This window comes from Halichoerus grypus, chromosome 12 (genome assembly GCF_964656455.1).
Source record: "Halichoerus grypus chromosome 12, mHalGry1.hap1.1, whole genome shotgun sequence".
NCBI classification, from domain to species: Eukaryota; Metazoa; Chordata; class Mammalia; order Carnivora; family Phocidae; genus Halichoerus; species Halichoerus grypus.
In genome coordinates, this window is record NC_135723.1 from 491573 (window position 1) to 513161 (window position 21589).

The window sequence follows — 21589 nt, forward strand, 5'->3', positions numbered from 1 at the left end:
CAGGTAAAATGGGTGTGAGGTCTATAGGACCTCTCTGTACTATCTTTGCAATTTTTCTGTAAATCTAAAACTATTCTAAAATTTTAAAAAGTTTGCTTTTTAAAAATGCATTTTAAAAAAAGATAATCATCTATAATCCTACCCTTTCCCCCAAAGAGCAAGTGGGATGTACTGTGTTGGTGTTGGTCCAGGGAGGGAGGCCCCCTCATCCGCTGCTGGTGGGGGTGTGAAGAGGGGAGCAGCTCTGGGGGTTCGCTTTGTCTGTACCCCTACATTACCTCGCCAACACCGCCTCCAGGTAGCTCTCCCGCATATACTCCAGGAGACCGGTAAATACATGCTCAGCCTCACAGAGGCTCCTGCTCTGTACCTGAAATCCCATGGGTGAGATAAATTTTAGGAATTAGGCTTTTAGAAAAGTAATACGATGCTTAGGCTGTTTTAGATAATGCACCCCATCAGGGCCTTGCCTGCACACAATGTAATCAGGCTCATCAACTGCCCGAATATCTGGCCGCTCCCATCAAGGACAGCAAAGGGCATAAATACCCCATTCATGAAGCATATAAATAGACACATCTTGTCTGGTCACTTTTTGCCACCAAATGAGTTTGTCCCAAACTAACAAAGGAAAAAGAAGACAAACTAGATTTTCAGAGATTTGGGGATTTGGGAATTCCATATGAGTGATTATCGAGGTGTAGAGAAAAGTAATTGGGGGCATTGTGCCCACCAGCAGAGGAAGGGATAAAACCACTGTGTTGGCTCACACAGGGGAATCCAGTGGGGCCACCGCGACCACTGGGCAAGGACTACGGGTCCCCCGTGAATAAATCTAACGTGTGTAGCCTGGGAAACGCGCTGCAAAAGCGGACGCCGAGTATGATTCCATTTATGAAACATTTTAAAATGTGAAATAATACTATATATTGTTTACATATAGATATATGGAATTAAAGTTTAAAAACTTGCAGGAGGAAGACACACGCCAAGTTCGAGAGACAGGAGCAGGTCACCCCCATGCTGCCGCTCGCCGCCTTCAGCATAACCATGTCCTCATGGGTACAACCCGGTGGCCAGAGAAGGTCCCACCACAGGCACCCCCGTGGGGACAGCCTCTCCCAGAGCCTGTGGGGAGGACAGGGGAAGGGAACCCGAGTGGCCCCCGGTGTCATCAGAACTCGTGTCCCCTGCGGGGCAGAGAACCGTCAAGGCCACTCTCGGCGGGAGGTTCGAAGCCGTAGTTGACGTAGGTGCTGCTGGCCGCGGACGTCGCGTCCGGGTGGCTCGGGCAGGAGGCCATCCTGGCCCTGGCAGCCCCTTCCATCTGCTGCTCCAGCACCAGAGCTGCGTTGACATCAGGCCCTGCAGGGGAACAGCCACAGAGGACCGCGGTCAGGGCGGCCATGTGCTGAGCGGGAGGCTCCTCCCCGCCCGGAGTCTGTCAGCGGGAGGAGGAACGGCTCTCTTAGCACGGAGGGCTTGCTGGGGGCTGCCACCGGGCGTTCCAGGGGGAAGGGAGAGAGGGGTGCCCAGGCAGGCGGGGATCTGCTCTGCAAGACAGATGTGGGGGGCGATGGGAGGGGCGGGGCCGCTGTGTGGGAGGCGCCCTGCTGGGCGGGGACTGCTGGGTGCAGGGGGCGGGGCCGCTGTGTGGGAGGCGCCCTGCTGGGTGCAGGGGGCGGGGCCGCTGTGTGGGAGGCGCCCTGCTGGGCTGGGACTGAGGGGTGCAGGGGGCGGGGCCGCTGTGTGGGAGGCGCCCTGCTGGGCTGGGACTGAGGGGTGCAGGGGGCGGGGCCGCTGTGTGGGAGGCGCCATTCTGGGATGCGGCTGCTGGGTGCAGGGGGCGGGGCCGCTGTGTGGGAGGCGCCCTGCTGGGTGCAGGGGGCGGGGCCGCTGTGTGGGAGGCGCCCTGCTGGGTGCAGGGGGCGGGGCCGCTGTGTGGGAGGCGCCCTGCTGGGATGCGCTGCTGGGTGCAGGGGGCGTGGCCGCTGTGTGGGAGGCGCCCTGCTGGGTGCAGGGGGCGGGGCCGCTGTGTGGGAGGCGCCCTGCTGGGCGGGGACTGAGGGGTGCAGGGGGCGGGGCCGCTGTGTGGGAGGCGCCCTGCTGGGCTGGGACTGCTGGGTGCAGGGGGCGGGGCCGCTGTGTGGGAGGCGCCCTGCCGGGCGGGGACTGAGGGGTGCAGGGGGCGGGGCCGCTGTGTGGGAGGCGCCCTGCTGGGCTGGGACTGAGGGGTGCAGGGGGCGGGGCCGCTGTGTGGGAGGCGCCATTCTGGGATGCGGCTGCTGGGTGCAGGGGGCGGGGCCGCTGTGTGGGAGGCGCCCTGCTGGGATGCGACTGCTGGGTGCAGGGGGCGGGGCCGCTGTGTGGGAGGCGCCCTGCTGGGCGGGGACTGAAGTGTGCAGGGGGCGGGGCCGGCTGTGTGGGAGGCGCCCTGCTGGGCGGGGACTGCTGGGTGCAGGGGCCGGGGCCGCTGTGTGGGAGGCGCCCTGCTCGGTGCAGGGGTGCGGAAGGCCCTGCCCCCACGCGCAGGCGCCTGGGCACTCACCCAGGTAGCTGAGGACCACCGGCAGGAAGACCAGGCCGTGCAGAAGGCCCAGCACGGTGATGAGGAGGTTGAGGCGGAAGAAGAAGATCTGGATGAGCTGCGCCTTGGCCAGGCCCAGGACGAGGATGCCGGGCAGGTTGGTCATGGCCACGCCAGCGAACACCTGGGGGTCACAGGCAGGCGTGAGGCCGGGCACGGGGCGACGGGCGGAGGGGGGGTAGGGGGGCGGCGGGCCCGCTCACCGCGCTGCCCATGAAGACGGTGGCCTCCTTGGCCCTCTCCAGCCGGGTGGGCCGGGTGCTGACGGCAAAAGCGCGGGTGATGTGCGACACGAACTCCACGGAGATGCCCACCGCCTGGGGGCAGAGAGGGGCGTTAGGCGTGCAAGGGCCGGAGCGCGGGGTCTCCGGAAGGCAGCAGAGTGTCGGGTGAGGACGGGTTACCGTGACCAGGTTGATGAGGGACACGGCGTTGTAGCTGATGCCCCACAGGGCCATGAAGCCCACAGTGTCCACGAGGATCATGATGATGGAGAACAGGTTGAGGAGGCCCGAGCGCAGGTCCATGCCCAGCAGCAGGCAGCAGACGATGAAGGTGGGCAGCAGGCAGATGGCCAGCATGAAGAGGCCCTCGGGGACCACGTTCAAGTACTGCTCGTAGAACACGTTGGTGATCCTGCGGGGGGCGGAGCGCTGTCACCGCTGGGGCGCGTGGCCTCCCGCGTCGGGCTCGGCGCGCCCCGGGGACCCTCTCCGCTCCCGCCGCCCCTGCCGCCCCCGCCGCCGGGCCTCACGTGTAGGGGAAAACCTCGAAGGCCGGGTCGGTGCCCGGCACCTGCCGCAGGTAGGCAGTGATGTTGGCCGCCAGCGCGCGTGACGCCCGCAGAGCTTCCGTGTAATCCTGCGAGTTCCGCAGCGGCTTGTGGTAGGCCATGAACCGCGAGGCTGCGCCCGCGGGGGGAAGAGGAACAGAGGAAGGGCAAGGTCAGAGCCCGCTGCAGGCACCCTCAGGCCCTGGGGCACACCGGACTGCGATCAGGGTTGGGAGGCCACCCCGATGGAATATTCCGTTGTGAGCAAGCGGGGTTCACACTGCAGCCCTGCAGCCGGTCCTACCCCCGCAGGAGCCCCGGGCCCAGCCTGCCTCTGCCGGGTGCACCCTAAAGACACCGCCCAGATAAACCCAGATGCTGTGCTCTAGGGTTTCAAAACACGCATTGGATTTTTCAAATTAAGTCAATTACTTTTCCAATGTGCATCTTCCTAGAGGGAAGGTCCAGAAGGGCAGACAGAAATGCAGGAGCGGTTCAGCTGATAGGGTGACCGCAGGGCAGGGGCAATCGTCATCCGTTTAGCCAGCTGCCCACATCTGTGGTGATTTGTGCATGTGAGTAAGGGGTGTGGCTGACCCCCCCAGCCCTGGAAGAGTCCAGGAGTGTCTCGCTGACTGAGGATTTGGGGGAGAAGGAAGCAGGGCAGACGGGTGAAGTCTGAGAATGGGGAGCTGGGTAACATGGCCTCTGAGGACAGGGCCAGGGCAGGTGGAAGACTCCCCATGAAGGAGGAAGGGGAGAAGATTGCAGATTGAGAGGCTCTTCCCCGGGGCTTGTGGTGACCCCCAGGGCAGCTAACTCTGACCTTCCCTGCCGGGTGAGGCCACACTTACCTAAAATCTGGCCATTGGGTCCCAAATGCACAGAGGTGTTATACGCGGCCAATCCCCTGCAAGGCCGGAGCAAAGGCTTAATCAGGGACCTCGGCCACCCTCGCAGACCGTCTGTGCTTCCCACCCAGGCTTACCCTTTGGGACACTGGATGTTGGGCGGGTCACTGAGGAACCAGGGAAGGTACTTGTGAAACTGCTCCTCTGAGGGCCGGACAGGGCCCAGTGTGAAGTTCATGCAGCTCTTCAAGCAGGCCAGGGAGTCTGCAAAGACAGCGGGGGCTCTGGGCAGTGGCCCCCCGGGCTGGGCGGCCCTCCATCCCCATCCAGGTCCCCAGGCACCTGCCGCCCCCAAAACATGCAGCACGCGTGTGGCACGTGTGCTCTGGAGGAGGAGGGCTTCCCCTCTAGGTCATGGAAACCACCAGCAACTATAGCAGGTGCGGAAGCCAAGTGTAGGGCCAAGAGATGACCCCCTTCGGCCTCCCCACTCCGCTGACAGATGCAGCTACTCTGGGGCCAGAGCCACATGCTACACTTGGCTCTCCCCCTTCCACCACCCGTGAGATCACAACTCGGGGGGTGCTCACCCCCACACGTGCCCCAAGCCTGTGCCCCCACCCTCACTGACCCTGCGAGAGTGCGGGAGGGGCTAAGAGGGCCTAGCCATGCTCCCCTCGCTTGCCTCAGTTTCCCCAAGCTGTGGTAGGCCGGGAGCCCCCAGAGGCCCTGACTCACTGACGGTCGAGGGGCAGAATTCGCCTTTATGAGCACCAAAGGCATAAAGGCGGCAGCAGGAGGATGGCGTCAGCCAGTCGATGAAGTCATCCACCCAGGAGGAGGCGGGGATGGCCAGGTAAGACCTGAGGGTCAGGGGAGAGGACGCTGGGGGGGGCAGGACCTGCTGGGCAGGTAGTGAGTCCTTCCCGGGGCCCGCCCCCCTCCTCCCCAGGCACAGGGCAGCGGGAGGACAGGTGGGTGAGGTCAAGGAGTCCGGAAGGGGGGGTGGGGGGCACAGACAGGGCTTGGCTGGGGCACTCACTCCTCGGGGAACTCGGTGGCATACTGTATCTTCTGGGTTAAGGAGTAGCTGTCGCATCCCGCACTAGAGCAAATGGCATTCATACCCGCCTCGCTGGAGAAGTTGTAGCCCCCCGTGGTGACAAAGTAGACTGGAACCCCCACCTCAAAGTAGCGGTTCAGATTGAAGAAATAGTCCAGCAGGTATGAGTCCTGAGAAGACGGAGTAGAAGGTACCAGGCATCCATCCCCCCACCTGGACACCCCTGCGCCAGAAGCACCTGTCTGATAGACATAGTTTGGAGCTCCGGGGTCTGCCGAGAGCTTGCAGCTCCCAGGGAAAGGCCTGGAAGCTGAATAGTGGTCAGTGCCAATCGCCTTCAGCTCTCAGCATGGTACCGGCTGGCTGGCCACGTGCAGGCACTTTGCACACAGCTTGTGGAGCCCAGCGTGGGACAGGAGGACCCCGGCCCCTAAAGATCATGGGTTTGCACTCTGATTGCTGAGCACTGCTCCGATCTCAGTGGTGCAGAGTCGGGCTGCTGCCGTCAGCCCCCTCCTCAAGCTGGCACGCCTGCTGAGATGTTTAAGTGACTAGTGACAGGTTTATTAATTTTCCTCACCATGTTTTCCCTTTTCCCCCTTTTGGCAGGCAGACGTAGAAAGAATGGGACATTCAGAAGCAATCACAAATACAAGAGAAGTCACCGTACGTTAGGGTACCGGGGAAAGGCTCAGGCTCAGAAAAGATCTGATAAGTCTTTAATTTTACGCCTCAGGCTAATCTCCAGGACCGAGACACCAGCAACAATCACATTTCTTTTTTTATTTTTATTTATTTTTTTTTTTTTTAAAGATTTTATTTATTTATTCATTAGAGACAGAGAGAGAGAGAGAGAGAGAGGCAGAGGGAGAAGCAGGCTCCCAAGGAGCAGGGAGCCCGATGCGGGACTCGATCCCAGGACCCTGAGATCATGACCTGAGCCGAAGGCAGACGCTTAACCATCTGAGCCACCCAGGCGCCCACATTTCTTTTTTTAAAGCAAACCCCCTGGGAAGGGGGAGAATCTGATCTTTAGAGATCAGATACGATAAGACTCAACTGTCCATTTCTCAACAACAACCATCCCAGACACTCATCAGACAGACACTTTAAAACATCTGCCTTAGGGATGCTCAAAGGGCATCCAGACAAAGCCAAGAAAAGAAAGTATGGACAAAATGGAATGATCAACCAATAGAAAACATAAAACAGAATCCAGAAAGGAATTTTGGAGCTGGAAAGTACGAGGGCTACATGAAAAATTCTGGTCATAGATTACATAATCTTACATACATGAAACTCTAAAATTCCACCCCAAACCCCTTAAAACAAGTAAATAAATTGAGCAAGGTTGCAAGTTACAAGATCAACACATAAAAATCAGTTGCATTTCTATACATGAGCACTGACTAATCCAAACAGGAAACTAGGGAAAGCCTAGTTACAATAGCATAAAGAGAATAAGGTACTTAGGAATTAATGTCACCCAAGGGGTGAATGGACTACACGCTGACAACCACACAGCATCGCCGAAAGAAATTAAAGAACACACAAATAAGCAGGAAGACATCTGCGTTCATGGGCCAGAAAACTGATTATCATCCGCTAGAGAGTCTCCAGATTCAGTGCAATCCTGTCCAGATCCCAATGACCTTTCTTGCAGAAATAGAAAAATCCATCCTAAAATCCACAAGGGACTCCAAATAGCCCAAACAATCTTTAAAAGAAGAATAAAGTTGGAGGACTCAGGGCACCTGGGTGGCTCAGTCAGTTGGGAGTCCAACTCTTGATTTTGGCTCAGGTCGTGATCTCAGGGTCGTGGGATCCAGCCCTCCACTGGGCTCCACACTCAATGGGCACTCTGCTTGGGATTCTCCCTCTCCCTCTGCTCTTCCCCGCGCTCACTCGCTCTCTCTCAAATAAATAAATAAATTTTTTTAAAAAGTTGGAGGACTCACATTTCCTGATTTCAAACCTTGCCACAAAAATACAGTAATCAAAGCAGTGAGGTGCCAACACGAAGACAGACACATAGACCAACCAAATGGAAGAGCAAGCCCAGGCATAAACCCAGGCATATATGGCGACATGGAATTTGACAAAGGAGCCCAGGCCATTCAGTGGGGAAAGGAAGTCTCCTCAACAGATGGTGCTGGGACAATGGGACATCCACACAAAAAAGAATGAAGTTGGAACTTCAAAAATATACACAACTATAGCAGCAATGTCTACAAGAGCCAGACTGTGGAAAGAGCTCAGATGTCCTTCGACAGATGAATGGATAAAGAAGATGTGGTACATATATACAATGGAATATTATGCAGGCATCAAAAAGAATGAAATCTTACCACTTGCAACAACATGGATGGAACTGGAGGATATTATGCTAAATGAAGTAAGTCAATCAGAGAAAGACAAATACCATATGATCTCACTCATATGTGGATTATAAGAAACAAAACAAAGGATCACGGGGGAAGGGAGCGAAAAATAAAACAAGATGAAATCAGAGAGGGAGACAAACCATAAGAGACTCTTAACTCTAGAAATCAAACTGAGGGTTGCTGGAAGGGAGGTGGGTGGGGTGATGGAGTAACTGGGTAATAGGCATTAAGAAGGGCATGTGATATAATGAGCACTGGGTATCATATGCAACTGATGAATCACTGAACTCTACCTCTGAAACTAATAATACACTGTATATTAACCAAATTGACCTTAAATTAAAAAAAAATACATACATATATGTTATATATATGTATATAATTACATATACATAATTTTGGTTATATGCTCTTAAATGATTATCAAAATATCTATATCTCTTTAGAAATATAGATATATACTCTTTCTAATGTGTTATCTCATTTATGTAAGTACATTTTCTTCTGTGATTAACTTTTACTAATGTAAAACTTGCTTTGATTTCTGTGTGCCTCATTCTAGTCAGATAATGAAGTGACTATGCAATCTATGAGAAAAACAATTATAGGGCGCCTGGGTGGCTCAGATGGTTAAGCGTCTGCCTTCGGCTCAGGTCATGATCCCAGGGTTCTGGGATCGAGTCCCGCATCGGGCTCCCTGCTAGGCGGGGCGCCTGCTTCTCCCTCTGCCTCTGCCTCTCTCTCTCTCTCTCTCTCTCACTCTCATGAATAAATAAATAAAACATTTAAAAAAAAACAAAACAAAGAAAAACAATTATATAACGAAGTGTTTGTGACACAGGTATGATAATTTTTTACATTAAAAATATAATCACAATAAAAAAATTATACACAACTATGGGGCACCTGGGTGGCTTGGTCAGTTGAGCATCTGACTCTTGACCTCAGGTCAGGTCTTGATCTCGGGGTTATGAGTTCAAGCCCCATGCTGGGTTCCACACTGGGTTTGGAGCCTACTTAAAAAAAAAAAGGAAAGAAAAAAATATACATAACTATGTACAAAAATTAACTCAAAATGGATCCAACACTTAAGAGTTGAATTTGTAATACCCTTAGAGGAAACATAGGAGAAAAGCTTCAAGATACTGGATTTGGTGATTATTTCTTGAATGACACCAAAAGCCCAGTTAACAAACAGGAAAATAGGCAAATTGTACTTGATGAAAATGAAAACTTTTTTTTAAAGATTTTATTTTTAAGTCATTGCTACACCCAACGTGGGGCCTGAACTCATGACCTGAGATCAAGAGTCACATGCTCTTCCCACTAAGCCAGCCAGGCACCACAAAACTTAAAAACTTTTGTTTATCAGAGCACACTACCGATAGAGTAGAAAGGCAACCAATAGAAATGAAGAAAAATCTGCAAATCATGTATCTGGTAAGGGATTACTACCCAGAATATCTAGAGAACTCCCAAAATTCAACAAAGAAACAAAACAACAACAACAACAAAGCAAGGTGTTTCAAAAATGGGCAAAACACTTGAACAGACATTTCTCCAAAGAAGACACACAGATGGCCAATGAGCGCATGAAAAGATTCCCGACATCACTGCTCATCAGGGAAAGCAGATCAAAACCTCACTGAGATGCCACTTCACACCCGTCAGGACAGCTGCCATTGAAACGGAAAAAGAAAAAAGCCAGAAACAACAAGTGTTGGCGTGGACAGGGAGACATCGGACCCCTAGAGAGCCATAGAGGGGATCATAAAACAGAACAGCTGCGTGGAAAACAGTATGGTGGTCCTCAAAAAACTAAAATTAGAATTATGATCTGATCCAGCAGTTCCACCTCTGGGAACACATCCAAAAGCAGGTTCTGGAAGAGACAGATGTGCACCCGTGTTCACGGCACCCTCATTCCCAGCCGCTCAGACCCAGAAGGATCCTGTGTCCATAGCAGACAAATGATGGATAAACAAAATGTGGGGTATGTGTATGAAAATCCTCAGCCTGGAAGAGGAAGGACATTCTAACACCTACTCTAGCGTGGATGAACCTGGAAGATGTGATGCTGAGTGGAATGAGCCACACACACAGGACACACTGTAGGGTTCCCATTCTGGGAGGTGCTGAGAGACGTCCAATCCACGGAGACGGAGAGGAGATGGTGGGCACCAGCACGGGGGGACCACAGGAGGGTTGGTGGGGGTCCACAGGCAGGTGGGATCATCCTCGATGCTGTCCTCCTCAGATCCTACACATGCTCCAGCCCCTCACACCTCTCTTCTACCCACGAGGCTCTCCAACTCCTCCAGCCACAGAGCCCCATGGGGCCTGGGCATTCATGAACTGATTCAGCTTCCCTCCCCAGGTCAGCACCGTGAACAGCCCTGTACCGCCCGCCAAGCCCCTGGCCCCTGCCCTGCACCAGCCGTGTGTGCTGACCCTCCTGAACCCCAGGGGAGTGAGGCCACTAACTAGAGGTCACCAGGCGCGGCTCACCTTGGGCAGGGCCAGCTCCTGATCCAGTCCCACGCTGATGTGGCACATGAAATAGAGCCCCACTCCAAACAGGCCCATGAACAGCAGCGGCTGAGGAAGTAGGGGGATATTCTGGAGCTGGGCAGACTTGAATCCCAGCTGCCCCTGTGCTTGAGTCCCGGGGCCGGGGCAAGCTGTCGACCCCTTCGCAGGCAGGCAGGACCAGGGGCCAGGCTGAGCAGACCCTCCCACTCCCGCTGCCCCAGGGGTGGGAGGACCCCCAAGCCGTGCCTCCCGCCCCACTCACCACGACCACGCGCGTGACCCGGTGCAGCAGGAGTGGGACATAGAACTTCCGGAAGAATCGGAGCAGGAGCCCCTCGCTTTGGTCAGGTGGGGGCAGCTTCGGGATGCGAATGCAGGGGCAGACATCCAACCGGGAGGCCTAGAGGGAAGCAGTCCCTCCGGGTGGCCCCAAAGCAGCCCCGGGCACTGCCTCCCCCCCCGCCCCCCGCGGAAGTGCCTCGCAAGGGGATGTGCCAGAGTGCTGTGTTGTTTGTTTTTCTATCTTGATTAAACACCTCTAAACTTTGCACTGTCGCAGAAACGCTAGCTCCCCGTCAACATCTCACTTCCATTTTTTTCTCGACCTTTTGTACTTTGCAGGTTTGATCATATTCCCCTAAATCACCTTTTCTATGGGGCCCCGGGGGCTTCGTGGCCCACACATCCCAGCACGCTGTCCCTGCATCCAGCCCCACTCTCTGAGCCCTGCCCCCCATCCCCGCAGAGATGAGGCCGGGCGGGGCCCTGGGTCCTGCACCACACCTACCTCCTGCCTCCTGCTGTCCAGAGAAAACAGGGCCACGAAGGCGGACACCTGGAGCAGGAAGTCGAGGACGATCGCAAAGCCGGAGGTCAGGGCAAAGGTTCTCACAGCTGGCATGGGGGTCAAGGCCCCTGGGGGTGCAGGGGTGAGTCTCAGGGCGAGGCGTCTGCTCAGAGCAGTGGAGGGAAGGGGGCTGCCCACACCCCGTGCCCCCAGCCCTCCTGCGGCCTGGCGGGGAGGGGCCGCCCAGGCTCACCGAGAAAGAAGCAGATGGCCTCAGACAGGCTGCAGAGCAGCATGCTGGGGGCCACTCTGCCCAGCGCGCGGCCGATGTGCTCCTCTCGCTGCTCTCCGGGCCTCCGAGGCAGCCTCTGAGTGGGGACATCAGGGACAGGGTCCAGAGCCAGCCATGGGCAGGGAGCTGGCCCGTGCCCGCGCTCACCCTCGTCAGGAGCAGACCCCCGCGAACGCTCTGCTCTCTGCCTCGTCCACTTCGCGGGGTCTGGCCCAGAGACATGCTTGGCGCGTTTGGGGATGTCCATAGCCTGCTTATTCCAACATATCCCCGGGTCCCTCAATGTCCACCGACAGGAGAGCCTAAATCAACTTGGACTGTGCGTCCATGGCATGCCCCGGAGGAGACTGTGACCCTCATAGAGGGCATGACGGCCCGAGGGAGAGCGAGTGCAGGGGACACACGCGCTATGAAGATGACCCGGAACCCTCCGATCTCTACAGGAACCTGGGACGTGCATGCACGAGCAGAGCTGGCCAGAAGCCCGGGGGGTGCAGGGCCGCCCCAGCGAGAGGGGGAGACCCCCCCTGCCCTCTTACCTGGTACTCCAGAACAAAGATGAAGATGTTGTCGGCCCCCACGGCAAGCACCAGGAAAGGCACCACCTGAAGGATCACCAGGGAGGAGGGCACGCCCAGGTAGGAGAAGAAGCCCATGGCCGCCGTGACTGCTCCCAGCACCACCGCCACTCCGCCCAGGCCCAGCGTAACCTTGGAGTCCACCTGCCATGGGACCGGGCTCAGCCTCCGGGCTGCACCCCACGGGAGCCCGCGCCTCTCCCGCAGCACGCCTTGTGGGGTGTTCTAAAGCTCAGCTCTGTCTGCTCCAGGGCAGGACACCCCCAAGAAGCATTACCCCTTGGGGAAGCTTCCGGATGTCCGGACAAGCCACCCCGCCGCGCCCCCGCCCCCGAATTCTCACCGGCACTCGGCGCCAGCTGGAGTATCTGCCCAGGGCCAGGGAGATGTACAGGAAGATGGCGATGTAGCTGACCCCGAAGACGGGCAGGTCCTGGGCCGTGGTGCGGTTGATCTCGTCCTCCAGGGAGCGCTGCGGATGCACAGCCCAACGGCACTGACCCAGGGGCTCCCTGAGCCCCAGCGGGGCTGCAGGAGGGGAAGAACCCACCCGAGGCCCCCCCACCGGCCCCCCCCCCGCAGAGCCAGGGACCCTGAAACCTACCTCCGCCATGAATGCGACCTGGAACCTGCCAGCTGTACGCTGCTGGAAGGCTTTCACGTGCTCCAAGAAGGCCGCCTCCCAGAGCTTGGCCTGCGCCAGCCGGGGGTCCCCGGGGGCATAGTTGTTGAGGGAGAAGGTCATGATCAGGGCCTCTGCCTCAGAGTAGTCCTTCCCTGGGATGAGAAATGCTCAGCACCCTTCTTCCTCACCCCTGCTCCCCTCCCCGACTCCAGCCCATCCCTCCTCCCCCCCAACTCCAGCCCCATCCCTCCTCCCCTCCCCCACTCCAGCCCCATCCCTGCTCTCCTCCCCACTCCAGCCTCACCCCTGCTCCCCTCCCCCACTCCAGCCCATCCCTCCTCCCCTCCCCCACTCCAGCCCCATCCCTGCTCTCCTCCCCACTCCAGCCTCACCCCTGCTCCCCTCCCCCACTCCAGCCTCATCCCTGCCTCCCCCCAACTCCAGCTCCATCCCTGCTCCCCTCCCCCAGTCCAGCCCCATCCCCGCCTCCTCCCACTCCAGCCTCACCCCTGCTCCCCTCCCCCATTCCAGCCTCATCCCTGCCTTCCCCCCAACTCCAGCCCCATCCCTGCTCCCCTCCCCCACTCTAGCTCCATCCCTGCCTCCCCCCACTCCAGCCTCACCCCTGCTCCCCTCGCCAACCTTCCGTATCCAAGTCATTGTCTAACCCCTCCACCCGACTTCCCTTTCTCAGCCAAGGGCAGGGCCTGTGAACCCAGGCACAGACCAGAGGACCTGAGCGGGCTGGGAGAAGCTGAAGGAGATGGCAGGTCTGCGGCCCCCGCCAGCCCCCACCAAACCTGGCCACCCCCAAGCAGCAAGAGCCCATCACTATTCCCTCCCGCCACTGCCCCTGCCCCATACTGCCCCCTTGCTGGCCTCCCCTGGGGCCACCCGGCTTACCTTTGTAGCCCCCCACAGCAAGGAAGGGGAAGACCGGGCCCCCGTAGTCAGCCATGCAGCTCAGGGCTAGGGCCGTGCCGTCCTTGAAGGTGAGCGGGGCACTGGGGGCAGAAGGAAGGACCTTTCCTGGCCCTGTGCCCATTGCCAGGCCCAGCACCCAGCCCCAGGCCGTTAGCACCGGCACCTGACCCCATGGTCAGAACCATTTCTCTCGACAGGATTTCACGCGGCCCAACCCACAGTGGACCCTCTCCCTGCACACCTGCCCGAGGCTCCGGGCTCAGGGCCGCAGCCCAGACGAGGGGGGACGCCAGGACTTCGCCCCTGGAGTCAGCACAAGACAGCTGCCTGGGCCTCGAGCTGCTCAACCTCTTCCCTCGCCAGCCTGGAACCCTCCAGGCCCTGAGTTCAGATCCTTCTTTCTGCGGACAGGTGACCAGCCCGGGACCTTGGGCACGTCTCTACTGAGCCTTCCTGCAAGCACACCTTGGGCACCTGGACAAAGTGCTCTTTGCGAGTGACCACGTCGGTCACCAGCTGTCCTGGGCGTGCTGGTTTCCCTGTGACCTGGAGCAGCTCACTACACCCCTGGGCCCATTTTCCTGTCTCGAATGGGGATCATCAGTCCACCCAATAGCTGTTGTGAGCATCCAAAATCAAAATAAAGCCAACATGAGGACTAGAACCGGGACCAGAGCTTCCTCCCTGACCCGCTAGTTCTGAGGGCCAGCTGGGGCTGAGGCACAGACTCTGGGAAGTGGCCCAAACCATGGGCTTCCCCGAGGGGCAGAGCCCTGGGTCTCTCTCCTCTAATCCAGTGGTTCTCAGGGTGGCGTCAGGGCCCAGGGTCTGCAAGGCCAAACCTATTTTCACGGTAACACTACGATGCTTTTTGCCTTTCCCCCCTCATTTGCCCTCGGATATAAGCGGTACAGACGGTTTACCAACACGGCTTCAGACTCCATATTGCAACTAACATCTAGAGAACAACCGCCGCTGACTGGCGTGGTATCAAAGGTAACCCCCGGTTTGTCGAAGGCTGTCGCAACACGCCTCCCTCGTCTGGCCACGCAGGGGCGAGGCCAAGTGTTCTCACTTGCCTCCGACCGACAGACCACACGCATCCTGCCCGGTCATCGCAGGCGCCAGGACCCAGCTGTCTTCTACTAAGCGAGACACTGTGCTACCTCGGTGGGCATGCAATGGGCTCATGACTGCGATTGGGAAAGAACTAATAAGATCTTTCATTTCTCAGTTTTGCTTTCCCGTGTAGGAGGTGTCAGTGGACAGAACCTGTGTTCTCTGTCTAGAGCTCTGCGGGGACTCGGGTCTCTCCAGACGCTGAGGACTCTGCCTGCTGCAGCCTCAGGGAGCCTCGGCCACTGCCTGCCCACCGGCTGCCCTCCAGGCCGTGGTGGCCTGGGAGTCCTCACTCCCAGCTCCGAGGCCCAGAGGCCTCGTTAGCATCCTGGCTCACACCGCGGCAGAGTGGAGGCCGCTGGGGACCGAACCCAGAAAGCACCAGGCTGTGTGGCCGCCTCCTGCACAGGGGCACCCAGCCCAGGCGTGCGGAGCCTGAGACGAGCCCCAGCCCCTGCCCTGGCCCGAGAGCACCTCGCGGGGGACCCTGCTGGCCTCAGGGGCCCGCACAGAAGCCCACGCACGCGTGCGGGGCCATCAGAGTGCTCTGTAACACACACAGCAAGGACACGCAAGGGTGCCGCTGCTACGTCCGAGTGGAGTCGGAACCGGGGAGGCCGAGACAGCCCCGCGCGAATCTGCGACAGCGAGTGGGGCCCGTGGGGGAGGCTTGGGGGGAGAGGGCGTGTGCAGCCCCTGAGACCGAGTCGCGGAGCCCCGCGGGAGCCCCGGCTGGAGCGGGCCGCGGGGCACTCACTTGGCGCAGTAGAGGAAGTGGTCCCTCCAGTCCACCTGGGAGGTCTGCCCCGTGAGCGTCTGGTTGGCCGTGAGCAGCAAGCGCGTGCGGTTGTTCTGGAAATACTGCAGCAGGCTGTTGACGCAGCAGTCGGACAGACTGGCGTTGCGCGGGTTGAGGGGCGCGAAGCAGACGTCCCGCAGCGAGATGTGGCGCTGCTCGGCGGGCGACCACACCTGCAGGTGCCGCAGTGACTCCTGGAGGTCCAATAGCTCCAGCAGGACGTCCGAGACCAGGAGCCCGCTGAAGTTCTTGGGCCCGAGCAGCAGGGAGTCGTAGCGGTAGCTGGGCTGGTTGGGGGCCCTCAGGATCACCTGGTTGGTCCGGAAGAAGGGGTCGAAATGCTCATCGTGGAATGCCTTCTCGCTGCGGGCTTGGCTGCTGGGGGCCGACCACAGCTCCACGGGGTCCGTGGTCAGCTCCACAAAGGCCAGGCCTCCCGACAAGGCCACCACCCCGGCGATGGACAGGAAGAGGATGGTCAGCGGCCACGAGGCCACCCACGTGCCCCAGCCCTGGAAGCACTGGCTAAGGACGGTGTGGGTGGAGAGGCTGAGTCTGTCGGACAGGCTTACGCCGGCCTTGGGGTCCGGCATCTTGTCCCGGCGGCGGGCCGAGGCCAGGCGGGTCCCCACCAGGAAGGCGGTGAGCAGGGCGAGTGCAGAGCAGAGGATGACGACGAGGGCCGGCCCGCCCGCCATCCGGCCCAGGTAGAAGGTGGCGTCCAGGGCCTGGGGCCGGGCGATGACCGGGCAGGATGCGGCGCAGTCCTGGCAGGAGCAGGCCGCCGTGCCGTTCCCCTGGGACTCGTTGCAGGGCCTGATCTCCGTGTTCAGAGGCTGCATCCCGCTCCCGGGGGCCTGGCCCGGCTCCAGCAGGTGGAAGGTGATGTCCAGGGGGGCCAGGCCATTCCCGGTGTCCCCCTGGAAGTTGAGCCAGCGCTGAGCGTTGCAGAGCGCGGAGCCGTAGACGCCGCACATGGTGCCCACGGCCAGCGTGGCGGCCGAGGGGATGCGCACCCGGCTGCAGGAGTCATAGGTCCGCTGGGCGAAGCTGCTCTGGTAGAAAGCCTCGTAGGCCACCACGGCCTGGGGCCGGCCGCCCCCGCCGCCCGCCACGCGGGTCACGTTGACGAAGAGGCTCTGGTCGGGGCTGCAGGTGTTGTGGCAGTGCAGGTTCACGAAGTTGTCGGAGCAGGCGGGGCAGCGGGTGAGGAGGGCCTTGGTGACCGCCAGGCTCACCTCCAGGGACACCAGCTGCTTAGAAGAGCAGCAGGCGTAGGTGGTGTTGGGGCCCGTGTAGAGGCGGGGGCAGATGCGCTGCAGGAGGGCCAGGTGGTGGCCTGTGACGTGGACGGCGGGCGTGTTGGACAGGCAGGACACGTTCGACAGAGGGGCCAGGCCCCCGGACAGCTCCGGGTTCTTCCCACACTCGTCGTAGAAAGCGCAGTAGCCGGGCTGGTGGATCGGCGTGTACAGCGCGCCCTGGGCCTACGGGGCAGGGCGACGTCACCACGGGCCCCGCACCAGGCAGCGCCTCGGGAGGCTGGTGGGCAGCGCGGGCGGGAGGACCCGTGGCAGGGGCACGCGTGGGGTAGACCGCTGGGGGACCCAGGGAGAGGTGGCGTGCCTCCCGCCATGTCTGGGGCAATGGGCGGGCGGGCACAGCCGGGCCGTCATCCTGAGTGGCGGGGGTCACTGGAGAGGGAGGTGCCCGGACAGACCTGCATTTAGCAAGGTCATGGCAGAGGGTGAGGGGACAGGTGGGGAGAACGGGGTGGGCTGGGAGACCCCTGGAGGCTGCAGCGTGGTCCTGCTGGGACACGGTGGCCCCTGACGGGTCAGGGGCTGAGTCCAAGTGGCCCTGTGCCCTTGGGGCACGGTGGCTTCGAAGGTCCCGCCGTCTGCCGGAGCTGCAGCCCACACCCGGAGGCCCAGGGCCCCTCTTGGAGATTCTGTGCAGAGCTTCCCCTGCCCTCACCTGCTTGGGGCCGAAAGCCTTCGCCCGTCCTCCCGGACGTGCGAGTGACGGAGAAACTCGAGGCAAGAGCCCCAGAGCTCCCCCGGCCTCCAGATGCTAAATCCTCGTCAGGTGATCCCCCTGAGCCCACCCCACAGCATCCCAGGACACAACCCTCCCTCATCCCTGCGCTCCCACCTCAGGCCAGGACGTCCACGGCGCACCAGCGATGGGAGGCACTCCGTCATCCCCGGTCCCCGGGACCCCCACCCCGCACCCCTGCTGGGGCCACCTGGGATCCCTCATCCGTCCACAGACCAGCACCTCAGACTCCAGGCCCTCCTCGCCGTGCCCATGCAGCCCCGGCACAGTACCCCCCCGGCAGGCGGTGGTGGAGGGGCCGCCAGCACCCGGACTCACCAAGTGCAGGAGCAGTGCCCACAGCAGCCAGCCCCTCAGGCCGGCCTCCGCCATCCCAGTGCAGGGGAAGGGGTCCGAGGGCAGTGGGGCTAGGCCACGGGGACAGCCGGGGACAGCCAAGGGCTGGCTCTTGGAGACACACCGTGCTTGTCTGGGTGGCTCATGTACTGAAACGGGGTGCACAGCTAGGCAGCCTCCCCGTTACGGACAGCCTGGCCTGACTTGGCTGGGACCAATGGCACTGAGCCTCACACCTCCCAGGGCTCCCAGCTAGTTAATGATCCACCTTCTCCTGCCCTCCTGCCTTTGTCCCACTCTCTCGATGAGCCTCCTGGTGAGGTGCTGGGGTCTCCCCTTGGCCCACTTCCCAAAGCAAGAGCTGGCCCTCCGAACCCCCCGCCCCCACCCTGCCCACCCTCACCCCGCCCAGCCTCAGACCCCCTGTCTGCCCAGCCCTCTCTTGAGAGCACGCCAGCTGTGGTTGGGACACACCCTTGCACTGTCAACCTTAGCAACAGTTGTTAATTAATATTAACAACCTGATAACAGAGGGGACAGTTAGGGGTGGAGTGACCAGTGACAAATCTCCTCCTCTGGGTGGGGGGGAAGATCAGCCCCCCGAGGCCTGACAGTGCCCAGAGGCCCCAGATGCGAGAGCCACGGCCTCCTCTGCCCGCCCGGCTCTCCCACCCTGTCCCCCTCCCTCCTGTCCCAGGCCTGGCCTGTCCCCGCCAACCCTGCAGGGGCAGTGAAACTGGGAGCCCCACACAAACAGCGCAGGTGCACGGTACTCGCCTTCTGCTCCCTCCCTTGGGCTCTCCCTATCACCGGATGGACCAGACCTTGGCCCCCACGCCAAGGCTGAGCTGATAAGGGAGCCTGCGGGGAGCACCTTCTGTGTGGCTGCCTACCCAAGGCAACTGCTATCTCTCAGATCCTGTGTCTCATGGACCCTGGCCTGACTCAGAAGAGCCACCCCAGACGTGCCAGGGAAGACAGAAGCCGAGGGGGGCTCAGGCCCACCCTGAGTCAGCTCTGAGTCAGCCGCGGGTGGGGAGAAGAGTCAAGGGCCCAGGGCTGCCTGTGTGTCACCATCCGGTCCCCTCCGGGCCCTGCCCCCATACACCTGGCTGGCCCATGCGGAGACTCCAGCCCCCACTCAGGGTTTCCGTCCCCGCTCCAGGATCTTCCCCCTGAAGCAGAGCCTGAGATGGGGATTTCACTGCACATAGTTTATCACAGGTGATCCCAGATGGCCCTAGCGCGGGGGCGGGGATGAGCCAGGGAATGGAAAGAAGCCTGTGTGGTCTCCGGGGTCTTAGTGGAGACTCAGTCAGGCTGAAGCAGCAGCTGGACCCTGAGCAGAAGATGGACGTGCTCCCCAGTCTGTGTGCTTCCCGCCGGGCCGTGTCCTGCAGAGCGACAGATCCAGCTCCTGGAGCCAGAGGCCAGCCGGTGTCATTATGATGCCTTAGTTTTTGGTTTGTATCTTTGTGCCCAACTGTAGTTCCTCGATCTTGCATTGATTCAGACCCGAGATCCTAGAGAGGAGATCAGTGTGCCAAAAGGCGCCAGGCTTATGCCCTAAGTGCACGGCTGACAGCGTCGGGGGAAGGGCTCAGACGACTGACGCCCCTGGACTGAAATGCTTTCCGCTGACACCAGCAATATCCAAGCGCCCCAGTCAGCAGCCTCGCCTTCACGGTGCGCTGTCTCTGTTGTCAGACTGGAGGCCTCAGTTTCCCTTTTCCTTCGTGCCGAGAGAGATGGGGTATGCCCGCTCCGGCCCAGAGAGGAGTGAATGGGAGCCAGTCTCCCAGCTCAGGAGACGGCGGGGAGAGAAGCCTGCTGGGGTCCAGGTTGGCGGGTGCTGGGCAGTCTGCCCCAGGCAAGTCCTGCCCCTCCCGGGGGGGGGCCTTCGAAGAGTCCGCAGTCTGGGCTGAGAGGTAGGGGTCAGGCTGTGGCGCTCAGCCGGAGGCGGCCCGGGCACGACACCTGGCTGGGTCTGCGTCTGACCAGCCCGGGTGCGCTGTGGGGACTCCCTGGGCGCCAGCCTACGGGGTGAGATTTGGGGTCTGGAACTCTGATGCTACTTGCCGAAGGCCTGTGTCCACAGTGCCGGAAGGAGACGCTTCTTTGCCCTCCCAGCCTCCTTTGCAGCTGCCAGTGGCCCCGTGATCTGGTTCTGGACAGTGTGAAGGCTTTTTCTTTTTTTTAAATAAGTGTCATTTTTTTTTGGAGCAGTCTTCTGTTTACAGGAGTTCCCATACACTCCGTCATGTGCCCACAGCCCCCCGTACTAACCTCTTGTGTTAGTGGGGCACATTTGCCGAAATCGTCCTTGTCTTTCTTGTGACCGGCTTATTGTACCGAACAGAAGGTCCTCACGCTTCATCCCTGCTGGAGCGGGCATCAGAAATTCCTTTCCTGGGGCGCCTGGGTGGCTCAGTCGTTAAGTGTCCGCCTTCGGCTCTGGTCATGATCCCGGGGTCCTGGGATCGAGCCCCACATCGGGCTCCCTGCTGGGCGGGAAGCCTGCTTCTCCCTCTCCCACTCCCCTTGTGTTCCTGCTCTTGCTGTCTGTCAAAATAAATAAAATCTTTAAAAAGAAAAAAAAGAAATTCCTTTCCTAAGGCTGAATGCTAGTCCGTGGCGTGGACAGACCACGTGGTGCCGATGGACGCCCTGGGCGCTTGCACCGTTTCTCTACTGTGAGTAATGTCAGGACCGTGGGTGTGCAGCTTGCCTTCCAGACCCTGCTGCAGATCTCTGGGGTATGCATCTAGCCGTGGGATTGCCAGGTCAATTGGCAACTCTATTTTTAGCTTTTTGGGGAGCCAGCATACCGTGTCCCACAGTGGCTGCACCCTTTCCCACCCCCCCTTTCCCACCTTCCACAGGTGCCTTGCTGCTGTTTCGGTGCTGCCATCCTGATGTTCTCATCTGCAGTTCCCTGATGATCAGCGATGTTGAGCGTCTTTCATGTGCTCACTGGCCATTCATACATCTTCCCTGGAGAAATGTCTATTCAAGATCCTTGTCCATTTTGTAATCAGACTGGGTGTTTTGTTTGATTGTTTCTTGCTGGTGCATTTAAGTGTTGTCTATAAAATCTGGATATTGATCCTTTATCAGGTATGTGGCTTGCAAATGTTTTCTCCTGTAGGTTGCCTTTTTATGTTGTTGACAGTGACCTTGGATGCACAAAGTTTTAGAACTTTCACGACATCAAATTTGCTGATTTGCTAACTGTGTCTTTGATGTCATAGCCAATGACTCACCGACAAATGCCATGGCCCGAAGTTTTTGCCCTGGTTTCTTCTAAGAGTTTATAGTTTTAGCTCTTATTTTTTTTAAGTAGGACCCATGCCTAATGTGGGGCTTGAACTCACGATCCTGACACTGAGAATTACGTGCTCCACCGACTGAGCCAGCTGGGTGCTCCTACAATCTATGATCCAGTTTGAGTTCATTTTTGTCTATGGTGTTAGTAAGGGTCCAACTTCATTATTTCACAAAATGGATATCCACTTTTCCAAACATTTCATGAAAAGACTGTCCTCTCTCCATTGAACAGTCTTGGCACCCTTGTCAAAAGTCATTTAACCGTATATGCAAGGGTTTGCTTAGAGGCTGCTTATTCTGTGCCATCCCACTGGTCCACAAGACTGTCTTATGCCAGCACCATTGTCTTCATTGCTGTATTTTTCTTAGAGAGCGAGAGAACAGGGGGAAGGGCAGAGGGAGAGAGAGAATCTAAAGCAGACTCCACACCCAGGACAGAGCCCGATGCAGGGCTTGATCTCAAGACCCTGAGATCATGATCTGAGCCAAAATCAAGAGTCAGATGCTTAACTGACTGAGCCCCTGATTACTTTTATTTTGTGGTAAGTTTTGAAG

The 21589-nt window shown here is 58.9% G+C and overlaps 1 protein-coding gene across 2 annotated transcripts; it reads right to left on the reverse strand.

The window, feature by feature from the left end:
- Positions 1-886: 886 nt before the first annotated feature.
- On the reverse strand, positions 887-18060 carry NPC1L1 (NPC1 like intracellular cholesterol transporter 1). 2 transcript variants are annotated; one of them, XM_036085261.2, is made up of 19 exons: positions 17690-18041; positions 15272-16800; positions 13375-13475; positions 12451-12623; positions 12190-12318; positions 11808-11990; positions 11230-11344; positions 10977-11104; positions 10452-10589; positions 10166-10255; positions 5253-5443; positions 4949-5073; positions 4348-4474; positions 4214-4269; positions 3342-3492; positions 2992-3223; positions 2791-2904; positions 2549-2711; positions 887-1365 (listed from the first exon to the last, which is right to left on the reverse strand). In XM_036085261.2, the coding sequence occupies exons 1-19, from the start codon at positions 17741-17743 to the stop codon at positions 1175-1177; spliced, it is 3990 nt and encodes a 1329-aa protein (XP_035941154.2). In that variant the 5' UTR covers positions 17744-18041; the 3' UTR covers positions 887-1174. The 2 variants fall into 2 exon arrangements, with proteins under 2 accessions (XP_035941154.2, XP_077916011.1); XM_078059885.1 differs by lacking the exons at positions 887-1365; positions 2549-2711; positions 2791-2904; ... (4 more) ...; positions 4949-5073; positions 5253-5443 and adding an exon at positions 8488-8670 and having other exon boundaries at positions 17690-18060.
- Positions 18061-21589: the final 3529 nt, after the last annotated feature.